Genomic DNA, 16,952 nt, shown 5'->3' on the forward strand with positions numbered 1-16,952 from the left:
GTGTCCTAGGCCCAACCATCGTCAGCTGCTTCATCAATGACCTTCCCTCCAACATAAGGTCAGAAATGGGGATGTTCGCTGATGACTGCCGTGTTCAGCGCCATTCACAACTCCTCAGATAATGAAGCATTCCATGCCCGCATGCAACAAGACCTGGACGATATTCAGGCTTGGGCTGATAAGTGGCAGGTAACATTCGCGCCACAGAAGTGCCAGGCAATGACTTTGTCCAACAAGCGAGGCTAACCACCTCCCCTTGACATTCAACGGCATTACCATCGCCAAATCCCCCACCATCAACATCCATGGGGTCACCATTGACCAGAAACTTAACTGGACCAGCCATATAAATACTGTGGCAACAAGAGCATATCAGAGGCTAGGTATTCTGTGGCGAGTGTCTCACCTCCTGACTCCCTAAAGCCTTTCCACCATCTACAAGGCACAAGTAAGGAGTGTGATGGAATACTCTCCACTTGCCTGGATGAGTGCAGCTCCAACAACACTCAAGAAGCTCAACACCATCCAGGATAAAGCAGCCCGCTTGATTGGCACTCCATCTACCACCTTAAACATTCACTCCCTCCACCACTGGCATACCGTGGCTGCAGTGTATACCATCTACAAGCACTGCAGCAACTCGCCAAGGCTTCTTTGGCAGCACCTCCCAAACCCGCAACCTGTTCCACCTAGAAGGACAAGGGCAGCAGACACATGGGAACACCACCACCTCCAAGTCACACACCATCCTGACTTAGAAGTATATCGCCAATCCTTCATCGTCGCAGGGTCAAAATCCTGGAACTCCCTACCTAACAGCACTATCGCAGTACCTTCACCACACGGACTGCAGCGGTTCAAGAAGGCAGCTCACCACCACCTTCTCAAGGGCAATTAGGGATGGGCAATAAATGCTGGCCTTGCCAGCGATGCCCACATCCCATAAACAAATAAATTAAAAATTAAAAAATTCTCTGGCTTCTAATTAAGAAGAACTTACATTTCTATAGCGTCTTTCACAATCTCAGGATGTCCCAAATTGCTTTACAGCCAATGAAGTACTTTTGAAGTGTAGTCACTGTTGTAATGTAGGAAATGCGGCAGGCAAGATGTGCATAACGAGATCCCACAAACAGCAATGTGATAATGACTAGATTATCTGGTGTTTTTTAGTGTTGGTTGAGGGATAAATATTGGCCCAGGACACCAGGGAGAACTCCCCTGCTTTTATTTGAATAATGTCATCGGATCTTTTATATCCACCTGAGAGGGCAGATGGTGCCTCGGCTTAACGTCTCATCCGAAATACGGCACCTCCAAAAGTGCAGCACTCTTTCAGTACTGTACTGGGAGTGTCAGCCTGGATTATGTGCGCAAGTCTCTCGAGTGGGGTTTGAACCCATCATTTTTTGACTCAGAGGCAAGACTGAGCCATAGCTGACACTACTGAACAACCCATTGCAAAAAATAATATTGTTAACCGACATCTCTCGCACCACAGGCAGCTCTTCTGTAGCTGAAGTTCAGCCCTTTGAATACTTTGTTTAGCATCTAATTATACACTCAATCGTGATGTGACAGGAGCAGGATATAAGGGGTGCAAACCAGCATTACAAAACTGGCAGCTCTCCTTCCATTCTGATTCAGCTAAACAATATATTTTTTTTAATTGCAAATATACAAATTAATTTTAATCTGAATGCACCACCAGATTTAACAGGGGCTTGCCGTTCATGCTCAGATTGTAAACAATAAGCTTGTCCAGACCCTGGCGAATATTGCTACAAGCAGAAACCAGGGGTGCATTACTGGTCTCAGGAAAAGAGCCCAATTGGTGTTAGCTGGAGTGGTAACTGTAAGAGGAAGCAGAATGAGAGAGAGAAAGGGAGAGAGAGAGAAGGAGATGAGAGAAAGAGACAGAGGAAGAGAGAGTGAAAGAGAGAGTGAGAGAGAGAGAGAGAGAGAGAGCGAGCGCGAGAGCGAGCGCGAGAGCGAGCGCGAGAGCGAGCGCGAGAGAGAGCGCGAGAGAGAGCGCGAGAGAGAGCGCGAGAGAGCGCGCGAGAGAGCGCGCGAGAGAAAGAGAGAGAGAGAGAAAAAGGGAGAGAGAAAAAGAGAAAGAGAACTGGAAAGAGAAAATGGCAGTAAGAGAGGGGGACTGTAAGGAAATAGTTGCAAACAAAGCATGTCAAAAGTTGCATTAAAATTTCTTGCATGATTGTAGTTTCAGCGAGAATATCGAAGCACAATAATAGATTTAAAATGTGGGGCTTGTTAGATCCGTGATTCTGACAGTATGCTGTTTTTCAATAACCACACGGATGCTGTAACTTAACAATAAACAGGTATTTACTGGAGGAGGATAGTCTCAAGACTGGGGGTACAGAGGCATGCGCAAGGCTTATATACAGGTGTGGTCACTACCGGTACTACAGTATACAGGAGCTGTAAAAGTAGTTCTGTCTTAAAGGCACATACACTACAATTCCTCCCCTTTTAGATTAGTAGTACCCCTAATATTCAAATAACAATTAACACTTTAACATGTACATTAAACAACAATAGTCCATTTATAGATTCAGTCTTTGGGGCGGCTTCCTGACCCTTTCGGGATAGCGCCTTTCCTGAGGTTCTTGTTCTTGGTGCAGAGGCGATTCTGACCCCTTTTCATCGGGTAGTTCATCGGGTTCCACTGCTATTGGTTGAGGAAGATGCTACCGGTATGTCGGGTTCATCCCCAGGTACTCGAGACATGGGGTTGGCGCGTTCCTGTGACGCTAAGATCTGATCGACGTGGCATCTCACAATGTTCTCCCCGACATCCACTGTGTACATTAATGGCCCCTGCCTTGTGCATATCGTTCCGGGTTGCCATTTCTCTGTTCGATAGTCACGGACCAAGACTGGCTGTCCTACATTGAAGCTCCTTGTCGGCTTCTCATTGATGTGCTGGAATTGTTTGTCCTCAACATTTCTTCGCACATTTGGTCTGAGCAAGTCCAGACGAGATCTCAACCTTCGGTTAAAGAACATCATGGCCGGGGTCTGGTTGGTAACTGCATGTGTCGCGTTTCGGTAGGCTAATAAGAAATTGTCCATCTTATGCTGTAGTGGAATTTCATCGTCGCACATGGCCTTTATCGCCTTCTTAAAGGTTTGTACGAACCTCTCAGCCAATCCATTTGTGGCTGGATGATACGGGGCGGATGTGTAATGCCTTACCCCATTCCTTCTCATAAATTTTTGAAACTCTTTGGACACAAACTGTGGTCCATTATCAGAGCAAATCTGCTCTGGCAACCCGTTTCTGGCAAATATGGTCTATAGGACTGCAATCGTTTTCTCTGTAGTGGTTGAGGAAATTTTTATCACCTCAGGCCACTTCAAATGAGCATCCACTGCTATTAAGAACATTGAGTCCATGAATGGACCAGCGAAATCAATATGCACCCGTTGCCATGGAGAGGAGGGCCACTCCCATGGGTGTGGAGGGGCATGTGGTGGTGCATTTTGGACCTTCTGGCATCCTAAGCAGCTCTTAGTTAGGTCTTCGATTTGTTGATCGATTCCCGGCCACCACACAAGCCCTAGCAAGGCTTTTCATTTTCACTCCCCCCCAGATGACCTTCATGTAGCTCATTTAGCACTTAACTTGGGTGGAATCACCACTCTGGATCCACACATCACTGTCTTCTGGCATACTGACAGCTGTTCTCTTCTGGATGAGAATGCTGGCAACAGTGAGTCGCCATGTGTTGGCCATCCCCTCACCGTCAAATCATATACCCGAGACAGCGTCGGATCATTGCGGGTCTCCTTCTCTATATCCGCGTTTGTTACTGGCAATCGTTCAATTATTGACGAATAAAATATCTCGATAGGGTCCACTGCTGGTGCTTCCTCCACAGTAGGCAGTGGCAGACGCGATAGCCCATCAGCGTTCCCATGCTGTTTCGTGCCTTTATCTATTTCATATTGATTCGCCCCTAGAAACAGGGACCATCTTTGTGACCGTTGTGCAGTCATCACTGGAACGCCCTTCTTAGGATTAAAGATGGAGACAAGTGGTTGGTGGTCAGTCAGCAAGGTGAACTTCTGCCCATGCAGATAGTGGTTGAATTTTTTTACTCCCCATACTAGGCCGAGGGCCTCCCTGTCAATCTGGGCATAGTTGCGCTCGGCTGAGGTTAGTGACCGAGACGCAAAGGCTACTGGCCTCTCCAACCCGTCTGGGAATTTGTGCGACAGCACCGCTCCAATACCATAGGGTGATGCATCACATGCCAAACGAATTGGTAGTGCTGGGTTGAAATGGGCCAACACCTCTTTTGATCTGATCAATTCTTTACACTTCAGGAAAACTCGTCTACGTTCGTCATCCCACTTCCATGGTACGCCTGTTTGCAGTAGGGTGTTCAGTGGGTGTAATACCATGGACAAATTTGGTAAGAACTTGTGGTAGTAGTTTACCAGCCCGAGGAACGACCTCAGTTGTGACACATTTTCCGGTGCTGGAGCCTTGACTACTGCCTCAATCTTTTCAGGGGACTTATGTAACCCCTCTTCATCGATGACGTGGCCACAATACGAGATCTCTTTCTGGAAAAACTCGCACTTGTGGCGATTAGCTCGTAGCCCATACTCCTTTAATCTGGTGAGCACCTTCTCCAAGTTGGCGAGGTGATCACTGTCATTTTCGCCCGTGACCAAGATGTCGTCCAAATAACATTGGGTCCCTGGAATCCCTTGCAGGACTTGATCCATTGTCCTTTGCCAGATAGCCGGAGCCGAGGCTACCCCGAACATCAGCCGGTTGTATTGATAGAGACCTTTATGAGTGTTAATCGTAAGGTATTGTTTCGAAGCTTCTTCTACCTCCATTTGCAAGTACGCCTGGGCTAGATCAATTTTGGTGAAGCGTTTACCTCCAGATAGCGAGGCGAAAATATCCTCAATTCGTGGAAGCGGATATTTACCGTGTGAAGGACTGGGTTCACTGTCACCTTAAAATCCCCACAGATGCGGACCTTCTTTGGTTCCCCAGGCGTATTACTCAACGACCTCTTCATTACAGGAACGATGGGTGTAGCCCACTCGCTCCAGTCCACTTTGGACAGTACTCCTGAACGTTCCAACCCTTCCAGCTCTGCTTCGACAGCTGGTCTGATCGCATAAGGCACTGGTCTGGCCTTAAGAAACTTTGGGCTTGCATTTTCCTCTATTTTAATTGTTGCTGTTATTCCTTTTAGTGTTCCTAGTCCCTCCTGGAACACTTCTTTTGCGTCAGTTAGCATTTTTGACAGTCGTCCAGGTGTGACGTCGTCATCCTTTTTGGCCTCAACCTTCAGTGCCTGTATGGAATGCCAATCGAATTGCATCTTCCGGATCCATTCACATCCTAGCAGTGGTGGTCCTCCATCTGGCAATACATATATATCCATTTTAGGTATTACCTGGCCTTTATATATCACTTTCACCCTTATTTTTCCTTTGGGGTAGACTTTTTGCCCCGTATACGTCTTCAAGACAATCTCTGTAGCTTTCAAGGGTATATGGGAAAATAGCCGCTTGTAGTCCCTTTGGTTTATGACCGTTAGGGCTGATCCTGTGTCCAATTCCATTTTCACTTGGACTCCGTCTATCTGAGTGTAACCCAGATAGTCTGGTGATCCTCCATTTTGGTTACCTTATGTAGTTTCAGACAACCCAGCTCCTTGCTTCCGGAGTCTGTATCACTTTTCTGTTCGTCTGAACCACTGTCCATCACCTGGGGTACCTTTTTGTACTTCTCCTGTGGAGATTTCTTACTGTTGGTTTTCTTCCCAGACCTGCAGACTCTTGCTATGTGTCCTGCTTTTCCACACTGTCTGCACACTTGGTCCTTGAACCAACAATCCTTCTGGTCAGGTGTTGTTCTGCCGCAGCGATAGCACTTCCCTGTTCCATAGGACATTTCATTGGTGCCATATTCTTGCGGCCTCCGTTGTATCTCTGCAGCTCCCCTTGCAGCTGCTTCGTGTGATACTGCCATACTGAAAGCCTTGTCCAGCGTAAGATCCTTTTCTGATAGAAGCCATTTCTGGGTTACTTCACTTTGAAGCCCACACACAAACTTATCCCTTAACGTATCTGCTAGTCCCGCTCCAAACTGGCAGTGTTTCGATAGCTTGCGCAGTTCCGTTAGGTACTCAGCATTGCTTTCGTCTTTGTGTTGGTTCCTTTTATGGAACTTAAATCGTTCTGCTATCAGCAGCGGTGTGGGGTTTAAGTGGTCCTGTAGGATTTCTACTATGTTTTCGAAATTCTTGTTCACCGGCTTCTCTGGGGTTATTAGATTTTGCAGTAACCCATAAGTTTTGGCACCCATGGAATTTAACAGAACCAGTGCTTTACTAGCATCTGGCACTTCATTCGCCCTGCAGTACACCTCAATGTGTTCCACATATGTCGCCCAATCTTCGACTTCATTGTCGAACATAGAGATACTGCCACTCTTCGGCATCCCTGGGTGTGATTTAACTGTCAAAAATGGCGTCTCCCGCGCTTCCCCTTCTTCTCCGCTGGCACAAAATGGCGTCTCCCGCGTTTTCCTTCCTTCCCACGCTCGCCCTTCTTCTCCGCTGCGGCTTCTAAAAATGACGTCTCCCGCGCTCTTCCTTCTTCTCCACAGCTCAATGGCGTCTCCCGCGCTCTCCCTTCTTCTCCCCGTGGACACTGTTCAGCCCTTGAGCCCTGGCTGTGCTCTGCGCGTTCTCTTTTTTTTTTTTTCGACGCCGCTCGGTCCTGAACCTGGCTGTTGCTTTACCCTCTCTCTCCGGTTTTTTTTTTTCTCGACGCTGCTCGGTTTTCAACCCCCGGCTGCGCCCTGTGCACTTCACCCTCTGTCTTACCCCGTCGACGTTGCTCGGCTTTCTCTCCACCGCCGGTCGGCTCCAGCCGCCACTGTCCGGGATGGGTCTGCGCTGGACCTGTCGTCAGTCTCTTGCTGATCGTCGTGGCTGGGGAACCAAGCCCGGCTCTCCACAGCCTCCCCGGCGATGTTCACTCTCTGCCGGACAACTGGGCGGTTGCTCGTGGTCGACGCCCGTGTTCCTGGCCTCGACTTTTTTTTTTTTTTTCGTTACACCGCCCTCCCGGAGCAAATCCTCGAAGGGAATGCAGAGTTGCAGGTAGATTTGAATCGACACTCGTCACCACTGTTAGATCCGTGATTCTGAGAGCATGCTGTTTTTCAATAACCACACGGATGCTGTAACTTAACAATAAACAGGTATTTACTGGAGGAGGGTAGTCTCAAGACTGGGGGTACAGAGGCATGCGCAAGGCTTATATACAGGTGTGGTCACTGCCGGTACTACAGTATACAGGAGCTGTAAAAGTAGTTCTGCCTTAAAGGCACATAAACTACAAGGCTCCTGTTCACAATCTTTTTTCTAGCTCTTAATCTTTGAAAAGTTGTCTATATTTTCACAGAATCACAGAAACCCCACAGTGCAGATAGAGGCCATTTCAGCCCATCGAGCCTGCACCGACACATATCCCACCCGATCCCCGTAACCCCTACACCAACACATATCCCACCCTATCCCCACGTATTTAATCCCCCTAACACTAAGGGTCAATTTTTTTTATCATAGCCAATCAACCTAACCTGCACATCTTTGGACTGTGGGAGGAAACCAGAGCACCCGGAGGAAACCCACGCAAACACGGGGAGAATGTGCAAACTCCACACAGACAGTCACCCGAGGCCGGATTCGAACCTGGGTCCCTGGCGCTGTGAGGCAACAGTGCTAACCACTATGCCTCCGTGTTAAGTTATGTGATTAACAAACTGGTGCTTGCTAATGTCACAGCGCTTGTAATCTGACTTCACTGACATCACAAGGCCAAAGGGGTGACTCCTCTGTATATATTGGCCCAGAAATTCGGGTCGGTGTAAGCCCCCGATCTGCACTTACCTTGCGCGCCGGCAGTTGAGCTGTAGGGCCCCATGGAATTCAGATCCGGGGCCTGGTCCAGCTGCCGGCGTGCAGTGCTTGCGTGTCCCAGGGGCGCAGTTAGTTCGATGCGTCCCCTGGGATCACGTGGGCCATGGGCAGCCAATCGGAGCAGGGAATGCTCCATTCATAAGTCTGACAGGAAGTGCTGTCAAGACTTATAAATAGTACGGCCCCAAAATAGCACTAAACCTTCAAATACATTTTTTTTTTAAATCACATTTTTTAAATAAACTATAAATTACATGAAATAACTATTTTAAACAATAATTTAAATTTTTGAAAAAAATAATTTTATATTCTAACGGGGCTAAAAATAAACTTACCTTGCTTTAAAGTATTTAAAAATAAAAAACCTGTGGAAAAAATGTTTTAATTTTAATTAATTCACCACTTACCTTGTAAAAACCAGGCCTTACGCCTGCTTTTTATATTTCTAAATTCTGCAGGTTTACCTTCCTGGGAAAACCTGTAAAAAAAAATGAAGTTCAATGCGCACACGCAGCCTCCCCCGTGCACGCGTTCGACCTCTGAACCTCTTCATTCAGAGGAATGGAAGTGCCGGTTTCCCGTGCATGCAGGAAACCGGCACTTCCATCGGGCCTACGGGTGAGTACCCCTTGCGCACTCACCCGTGGGGACCCAAAGTTCTGGGCCAATGTAATTTTCAGACCAGGAATCAATCTTTATGAATTTAAGCAAAAATCACATTTAAATCTGGCGAAGAAACTGGTCCAGATAGTGATAGTAACCTTAGCAAGAACTGTCAATGGAAAAATGATACCATTACCATCAATTCAGAACTATTGTATAGGGTTTAATAGTATAATGCATGGCTTTACGCACACTTAAAGCATAACAACTTACATTTATACAGCGCCTTTAGTGCAGTAAAACATCCCAAGGCGCTTCACAGGAGTGATTATCAGACAAAATTTGACACCGAGCCACATAAGGCGATATTAGGACAGGTGACCAAAAGCTTGGTCAAAGAGGTAAACTTTAAGAGGCATCTTAATGGAGGACAGAGAAGCAGAGGGGTTTGGGGAGGGTATTCCAGAGCTTAGGGCTTAGGTGGCTGAAGGCACAGCCGCCAATGGTGAAGCGATGGAAATCGGGGATGCGCAAGAGGCCAGAATTGGAGGAATGCAAAATAAAATATTTATTACTTACAGATAGATGTTTGAACAAAAATTAGTAACTTCAAGTAGAAAATGATTGAGAACAGTACCATTTCTTTGTATTTCACAATAAAATGGTTAGCTGGTCACCAAAAGCTTATAAAGTTAATTTGCTGAGTCTATTGCCTGAAAGAGAAGGGATTATAACTGCATAGTTTTATTACCATTTTTATAGATCATAACATCAGCATCTGTCTGGAGTTGTTGCTTGAAACGAATGGTCACATTGTCGCCCTTATTTGCAGTAACAGTAATGGCTTCTGGGAGGAAATGTGCTGAAAAATAAAAGACATTGGGGTCGATTTTCATTCAGCAGTTGGGAAGGAGGTGGGGCTACAACTTTTGGGTTTTAGTCCCACCTACATCGACATCCGGCCAATCCACACGATTTTCCCTTGATTGACCTTGTTGAGCCCGCCCAGCGGGCTCAGCAGGCCAATTAAGGGCCACCCGGCAACAGGTGACATCACAGACTGAAATTTCATCTGTCAAGAGGTGTTGACAGATGAAATATCAGTGTTTCACAGCTGTTTGAAGCTGTCAAACACTGACAGTCTGACTTCTAACCTGAGTCCTTCTACGCAGACTCAGTTAGAACTGTCACCGGCACTGAAAGCTGAAGGCTGTCACTTTTGACAGTTCGCGGCCATTCTGTTTTCAGTGCCAGCTGAGTGATGGACTCCAGAAACCTAGAGAAAGAAAGGCTGTTAAGGTAAGTACAGGTAATTTAAACTTCTTTACACACTTTAGACACACCAAACACACTTACCTTTGCACTCATGCACCCATCACTCACCTGAACACCGACATCGTGACCCCTCCAAGTCCTTCAACCTGACGGCCCGCCTGCTCTAACCTGGCGTGGTTTGGAGCCATAGGGAATCCCACACAACACCCCTCAAAATAGGGATCAGGCTAAAAACTGCCTGTTAACTACCTGTTAACAGGCAGTTAATTGGCACTAATCCCTTCCCGCCTTGGGTCGGCGGGTCCCAGTGCGGGGCGGGTACCCGCCTCCTTTGAAACTTACGTGGAGGCGGGTTTTGGGCAGGATGGTGTCGGGACCCCCGAATTCGGGATTTTAGCCCCCCGCATGGCACACTGAAAATCAACCCCATTGCTTTCACCAGATCAGATCAAACCGTTTATTCTTGAACCAGGTAGCATACACACAATGATTCGGGGTCATCCCTGTTTGGCATAAAAATAAAACAAAGAAGGTGACTCAACCGTGGCTAACAAGGGAAATTAGGGATAGCATAAGATCCAAGGAGAGGACGTATAAATTGGCCAGAAAAAGCAGCAAACCTGAGGATTGGGAGCAGTTTAGGATTCAGCAAAGGAGAACAAAAGGATTAATTAAGAGGGGGAAAATAGAATGTGAGAGTAAGCTTTCAGGGAACATTAAAACTAACTGTAAAAGCTTCTATAGATATGTGAAGAAAAAATGAGTGGTGAAGTCAAGCGTAGGTCCCTTGAAGTCAGAATCAGGGGAATTTATAATGGGGAACAAAGACATGGCAGACCAATTAAATACATACTTTGGTTCTGTCTTCACAAAGGAGGACACAAATAACTTCGCAGAGATGTCAGGGAACATAGGGTCTAATGAGAGGGAGGAACTGAATGAAATCAGTATTTGTAGGTGTTAAATCCGTGAATCTTAAGGTATGGTGTTCTTCAATAAATAGACGGAGACTGCAGATAACAATCAACAGGTGTTTACTGGATGAGGGTATTCTTAAAAACTAACAGTACAGATCCCTACTCAGGGTTTATATACAGGTGTGGTCACTGCTGGTACTACAGTATACAGGAGCTGTAAAAGTAGTTCTCCTCTTTAAAAAGGTACATACACTACAATTCCTCCCCTTTTAGATTAACAGTACCATAACATTCAATTAACAGTTAACACTTATAACATGCACATTAACTGAAATAGTCCATTTATAGATTCAGTCTTTGGGGCGACTTCCTGATCCTTTCTGGATAGCGCCTTTCCCGAGTGTCTTGCTCTTGGTGCGGAGGCGAATCTGGCCCCCTGTCATCAGTTAGTTCATCAGCTTCCGATGCTACTGTTTCTGGGGTAGATGCTACCGGTATGTTGGGTTCATCACCAGGTACGCGAGACATAGGGTTGACTCGTTCCTGTGACGCTAGGATCTGGTCGACATGGTGTCTCACAATGTTCTCCCCAACATCCACTGTGTACATTAGTGGCCCCTGCCGTGTGCATATCGTTCCTGGTTGCCATTTCTCTGTTCGGTAGTCGCGGGCCAAGACTGGTTGCCCTACATTGAAGCTCCTTGTCGGCTTCTCATGGATGTGCTGGAATTGCTTATTCTCAACATTTCTTCGTACATTTGGTCTGAGCAAATCCAGACGAGATCTCAACCTTCGGTTAAAGAACATCATGGCCGGGGTCTGGTTGGTAACTGCATGTGTCGCATTTCTGTAGGCTAACAGGAAATTGTCCACCTTATGCTGCAGTGGAATGTCGTCATCGCACATGCCCGTACTGCCTTTTTAAAGGTTTGTACGAACCTCTCAGCCAATCCATTTGTGACTGGATGATACGGGGCGGATGTGTAATGCCTTACCCCATTCCTTCTCAAATTTCCGAAACTCTTCGGACACAAACTGTGGTCCGTTATCAGAGCAAATCTGTTCTGGCAAGCCGTTCCTGGCAAATATGGTCCGTAGGACTGCAATCGTTTTCTCCGTAGTGGTGGAGGACATTTTGATCACCTCAGGCCATTTCGAGTGTGCATCCACTGCTATTAAGAACATTGAGTCCATGAATGGACCAGCAAAATCAATATGCACCCGTTGCCATGGAGAGGAGGGCCACTCCCATGGGTGTAGAGGGGCATGTGGTGGTGCATTTTGGACCTTCTGGCATCCTGAGCAGCTCTTTGTTAGGTCTTCGATTTGTTGATCGATCCCTGGCCACCACACATACGCCCTAGCAAGGCTTTTCATTTTCACCCCTCCCAGATGGCCTTCGTGAAGCTCAATGAGCACTCTTTCCCTTAACTTGGGTGGAATTACCACTCGGGATCCACACATCAATGTCTCCTGGCATACTGACAGCTGTTCTCTTCTGGATGAGAATGGTGGCAATAGTGAGTCGCCATGTGTTGGCCATCCCTTCACCATCAAATCATATACCCGAGACAGTGTCGGATCATTTCGGGTCTCCTTCTCTATATCCGTGTTAGTTACTGGCAAGCGTTCAATTATAGTTGAATAAAATATTTCGACAGGGTCCACTGCTGGTACTTCCTCCGCAGTAGGCAGTGGCAGGCGTGATAGCCCTTCAGCGTTTCCATGCTGTTTCGTGCCCTTATACTCTATCTCATATTGGTTCAGCCCTAGAAAAAGGGACCATCTTTGTAGCCGTTGTGCAGTCATCACCGGAACGCCCTTCTTTGGATTAAAGATGGAGACAAGTGGTTGGTGGTCAGTCAGCAAGGTGAACTTCTGCCCGTGCAGATAGTGGTTGAACTTTTTCACTCCCCATACTAGGCTGAGGGCCTCCCTGTCAATCTGGGCGTAGTTGCGCTCGGCTGAGGTTAGTGACTGAGACGCAAAGGCTACTGGCCTCTCCAACCCATCTGGGAATTTGTGCGACAGCACCGCTCCAATACCATAGGGTGATGCATCACACGCCAACCGAATTGGTAGTACTGGGTTGAAATGAGCCAACACCTCTTTTAATGTGATCAATTCTTTGCACTTCTGGAAAGCTCGTTTACATTCGTCATTCCACATCCATAGTACCCCCATTTGCAGTAGGGTGTTCAGTGGGTGCAATACTGTAGACAAATTTGGTAAGAACTGATGGTAGTAGTTCACCAGCCCGAGGAACGACCTCAGTTGTGACACATTTTCCGGTGCTGGAGCCTTGACTACTGCCTCAATCTTTTCAGGGGACTTATGTAACCCCTCTTCATCAATAACGTGGCCACAATACGAGATCTGCTTCTGGAAAAACTCGCATTTGTGGCGATTAGCTCGGAGCCCATATTCCTTCAATCTAGTGAGCATCTGCTCAAGGTTGGCGAGGTGATCACTGTCATTTTCGCCCGTGACCAGGATGTCGTCCAAGTAACACTGGGTCCCTGGAATCCCTTGCAGGACTTGATCCATTGCCCTTTGCCAAATAGCCGGAGCTGATGCTACCCCGAACACCAGCCGGTTGTATTGGTAGAGACCTTTGTGAGTGTTGATCATGAGGTATTGTTTCGAGGCTTCTTCTACCTCCATTTGCAGGTACGCCTGGGGCAGATCAATCTTAGTGAAGCGTTTTCCTCCAGATAGCAAGGCGAAAATATCTTCAATCCGCGGAAGCGGATGTTGTACCGTGTGAAGGACTGGGTTCACTGTCACCTTAAAGTCCCCACAGATGCGAACCTTCTTTGGTTCCTCAGGCGTATTACTCAACGACCTCTTCATTACAGGAACGATGGGTGTAGCCCACTCGCTCCAGTCCACTTTGGACAGTACTCCTGAATGTTCCAAACCTTCCAGCTCTGCTTCGACGGCTGGGCGGATCGCATAAGGCACCGGTCTCGCCTTAAAAAACTTTGGGCTTGCATTTTCCTCTATTTTGATCGTCGCTGTTATGCCTTTTAGTGTTCCGAGTCCCTCCTGGAACACCACTTGTGCGTCAGTTAGCATTTTTGACAGTCGTCCAGGTGTGACGTCGTCATCCTTTTTGGCCTCTACCATCAGTGCCTGTATGGAATGCCAATCTAACTGTATCTTCCGGATCCATTCACGTCCTAGTAGTGGTGGTCCTCCATCTGGCAATACATATAGGTCCATTTTTGGTGTTTCCTTGCCATTGTATATCACGTTCACCCTTATTTTCCCTTTGGGGTAGACTTTTTGCCCCATGTACGTCTTCAAGACAATCTCTGTATCTCTCAAGGGTATATGTGAGAATAGCCGCTTGTAGTCCCTTCGGTTTATGACTGTTAGGGCTGATCCTGTGTCCAATTCCATTTTCACTTGGACTCCGTCTATCTTGAGCGTGACCCAGATAGTTTGGTGATCCTCCATTTTGATTACATTATGTAGTTTCAGACAACCCAGCTCCTTGCTTCCGGAGTCTGTATCACTTTTCTGTTCGTCTGAACTACTCTCCGTCACCTTATGTACATTTTTGTACTTCTCCTGTGGAGATTTCTTGCTGCTGGTTTTCTTTCCCGACCTGCAGACTCTTGCTATGTGTCCTGCTTTTCCACACTGTCTGCACACTTGGTCCTTGAACCAACAATCCTTCTGGTCGTGTGTTGTTCTGCCGCAGCGATAACACTTCACTGCTCCATATGACATTTCATTGGTGCCATATTCTTGCGGTCTCCGTTGTATCTCTGCAGCGCCCCGTGCAGCTGCTTCGTGTGATACTGCCATGCTGAAAGCCTTGTCCAACGTAAGATCCTTTTCTGATAGAAGCCATTTCTGGGTTCCTTCACTTTGAAGCCCACACACAAACTTGTCCCTTAACGTATCTGCTAGTCCCATTCCAGTGTTACGATAGCTTGCGCAGTTCCGTTAAATACTCAGCATTACTTTCGTCTTTATGCTGGTTCCTTTTGTGAAACTTAAATCTTTCGGCTATCAGCAGCGGTGTGGGGTTTAAGTGGTCCTGTAGGATTGCCACTATGCTTTCAAAATCCTTATCCACTGGCTTCTCTGGGGTTATTAGGTTTCGCAGTAAGCCATACGTTTTTGCACCCATGGAATTCAACAATACCAGTGCTTTCCTGGCATCTGGCACTTCATTCGCCTTGCAGTACACTTCAATACGTTCTACATATGTCGCCCAATCTTCGACTTCATTGTCGAACGCTGTGACACTGCCACTCTTCGGCATCCCTGGGTGTGGTTAGACTGACTAAAATGGCGTCTCCCGCGCTCTCCCTTCTTCTCCGCTGGCTCAAAATGGCGTCTCCCGCGCTTCCCTTTCTTCCCGCGCTCGCCCTTCTTCTCCGCTGCGGCTTCAAAAATGGCGTCTCCCGCGCTCTCCCTTCTTCTCCGCTGCGGCTCAAATGGCATCTCCCGCGCTTCCTTTCTTCCCCCGCGGACGCTGCTCAGCCCTTGAGCACTGGCTGCGCTCTGCGCATTTCTCATTGCTGCCGCTCAGTCCTGAACCCCGGCTGTGCTTTACCCTCTCTCTTTTTGTTTTCCATCGACGTCGCTCGGTCTTCAACCCCCGGCTGCGCCCTGTGCGCTTTACCCTCTCTTTTACCCCGTCGACGCTGCTCGGCCTTTTCTGTGCCGTCGGTCGGCTCTAGCCGCCACTGTCTGGGAAGGGTCTGCGCCGTACCTGTTGCGCTGGATCATCATGACTGGAGAACCAAGCCCAGCTCTCAACAGCCTCCCCTGCGATGCTCACTCTCTGCTGGATGACTGGGCAGTTGCTCGTGGTCGACGCCCGTGCTTCTGGCCTCGACTTTCTTCCACTGTCCTCCAGGAGCGAATCCCTGGGAGGAAATGCAGAGTTGCAGGTAGGTTCGAATCTGCCTCGGTGCCACTGTTAAATCCGTGAATCTTAAGGTATGGTATTCTTCAATAAATAGACGGAGACTGCAGATAACAATCAACAGGTGTTTACTGGATGAGGGTATTCTAAAAACTAACAGTACAGATCCCTACTCAGGGTTTATATACAGATGTGGTCACTGCCGGTACTACAGTATACAGGAGCTGTAAAAGTAGTTCTCCTCTTAAAGGTACATACACTACAGTAGGGAAATGGTGTTAGGGAAATTGACGGGATTGAAGGCCGATAAATCCCCAGGGCCTGATAATCTACATCCTAGGGTACTTAATGAAGTGGCCCTAGAAATAGCAGATGCATTGCTGATCATCTTCCAACCTTCGATAGACTCTGGAACAGTTCCCATGGATTGGAGGGTTGCTAATGTAACCCCACTATTTAAAAAAGGTGGTAGAGAGAAAATGGGAAATTATAGACCGGTAAGCCTGACATCGGTAGTGGGGAAAATGCTAGAGTCCATTATTTATCTTCTATCTATATAAAGCAGTTTGTCTCGCTGTTTGTCTGTCTGTCCGGCTATACAATCAAAAGTTAAAGAGCGTACCTACACATATGTTATATCAAAAGAAAGCTTATCATTAGGGGAGTCTAATAGGTGTATTTACTTTTTGGTCAAACAAAAATTGTTCAGACAGTATACAAAAAAGTTTCAAAAAACGGCAACATTCCGCTCATTAGCGTTGAGTGACGTGATGGTTGACCAATCGTACAGGGGATTAACCTGATGGTTGACCAATCAGTGCATCACGGGGGACATTTCATTGCGTGTGTGGGTGGGCCTAATCCTTCTGAGCTGAGGTGACTGGCGACCATCTTGATTCTAACTCTTCATTTATTTTTCCCACTTTGTGTGTGTGTGTGGAGGGGATTTTGGGAGCGAGTTGAGGTGGGGAAAGATTTCCCCAGCAACCGGGCCTGGGCCTCTCTCAGCCTGTAGCCGCTCAGGAGGGCAGGGGACGAGGGTCACCCCGGCAACCAGGCATGGGCCTCTCTCACAGCCTGTAGCCTCTCAGGAAGGGGGGGGGGGGGAGGGAGGAGGGTTACCCCGGCAACTGGCGGCGTCTCACTCTCCCCTCCCCTCCCCCCCCCCCCCGTCTCTCTCTCTCTCTCCTCTCTCTCTCTTCCCCGCGTAGCCCGAAAGCCCGGGGGAAGAGGGAAGCGAGCAGGTGAGCAGCGGCGTCTCTCTCCCCCCCCCCACCGCAG

General features: G+C 47.7%; 1 protein-coding gene across 4 annotated transcripts in view; it reads right to left on the bottom strand.

Annotated features, from left to right (window-relative positions):
• tek (TEK tyrosine kinase, endothelial) overlaps positions 1–16,952 on the bottom strand; it is a 170,070-nt gene that overhangs the window by 85,611 nt on the left and 67,507 nt on the right. For all 4 annotated transcript variants that reach the window (XM_085991812.1, XM_085991805.1, XM_085991822.1 and 1 more), the window contains one exon: positions 9,343–9,453. In XM_085991812.1, coding sequence (XP_085847938.1) covers positions 9,343–9,453 — 111 coding nt within the window. The remainder of the gene's footprint in view (positions 1–9,342; positions 9,454–16,952) is intronic.

The sequence above is a fragment of the Somniosus microcephalus genome, chromosome 1 (assembly GCF_052327205.1).
Source record: "Somniosus microcephalus isolate GS21.2 chromosome 1, FLI_Smic_1.0, whole genome shotgun sequence".
NCBI classification, from domain to species: Eukaryota; Metazoa; Chordata; class Chondrichthyes; order Squaliformes; family Somniosidae; genus Somniosus; species Somniosus microcephalus.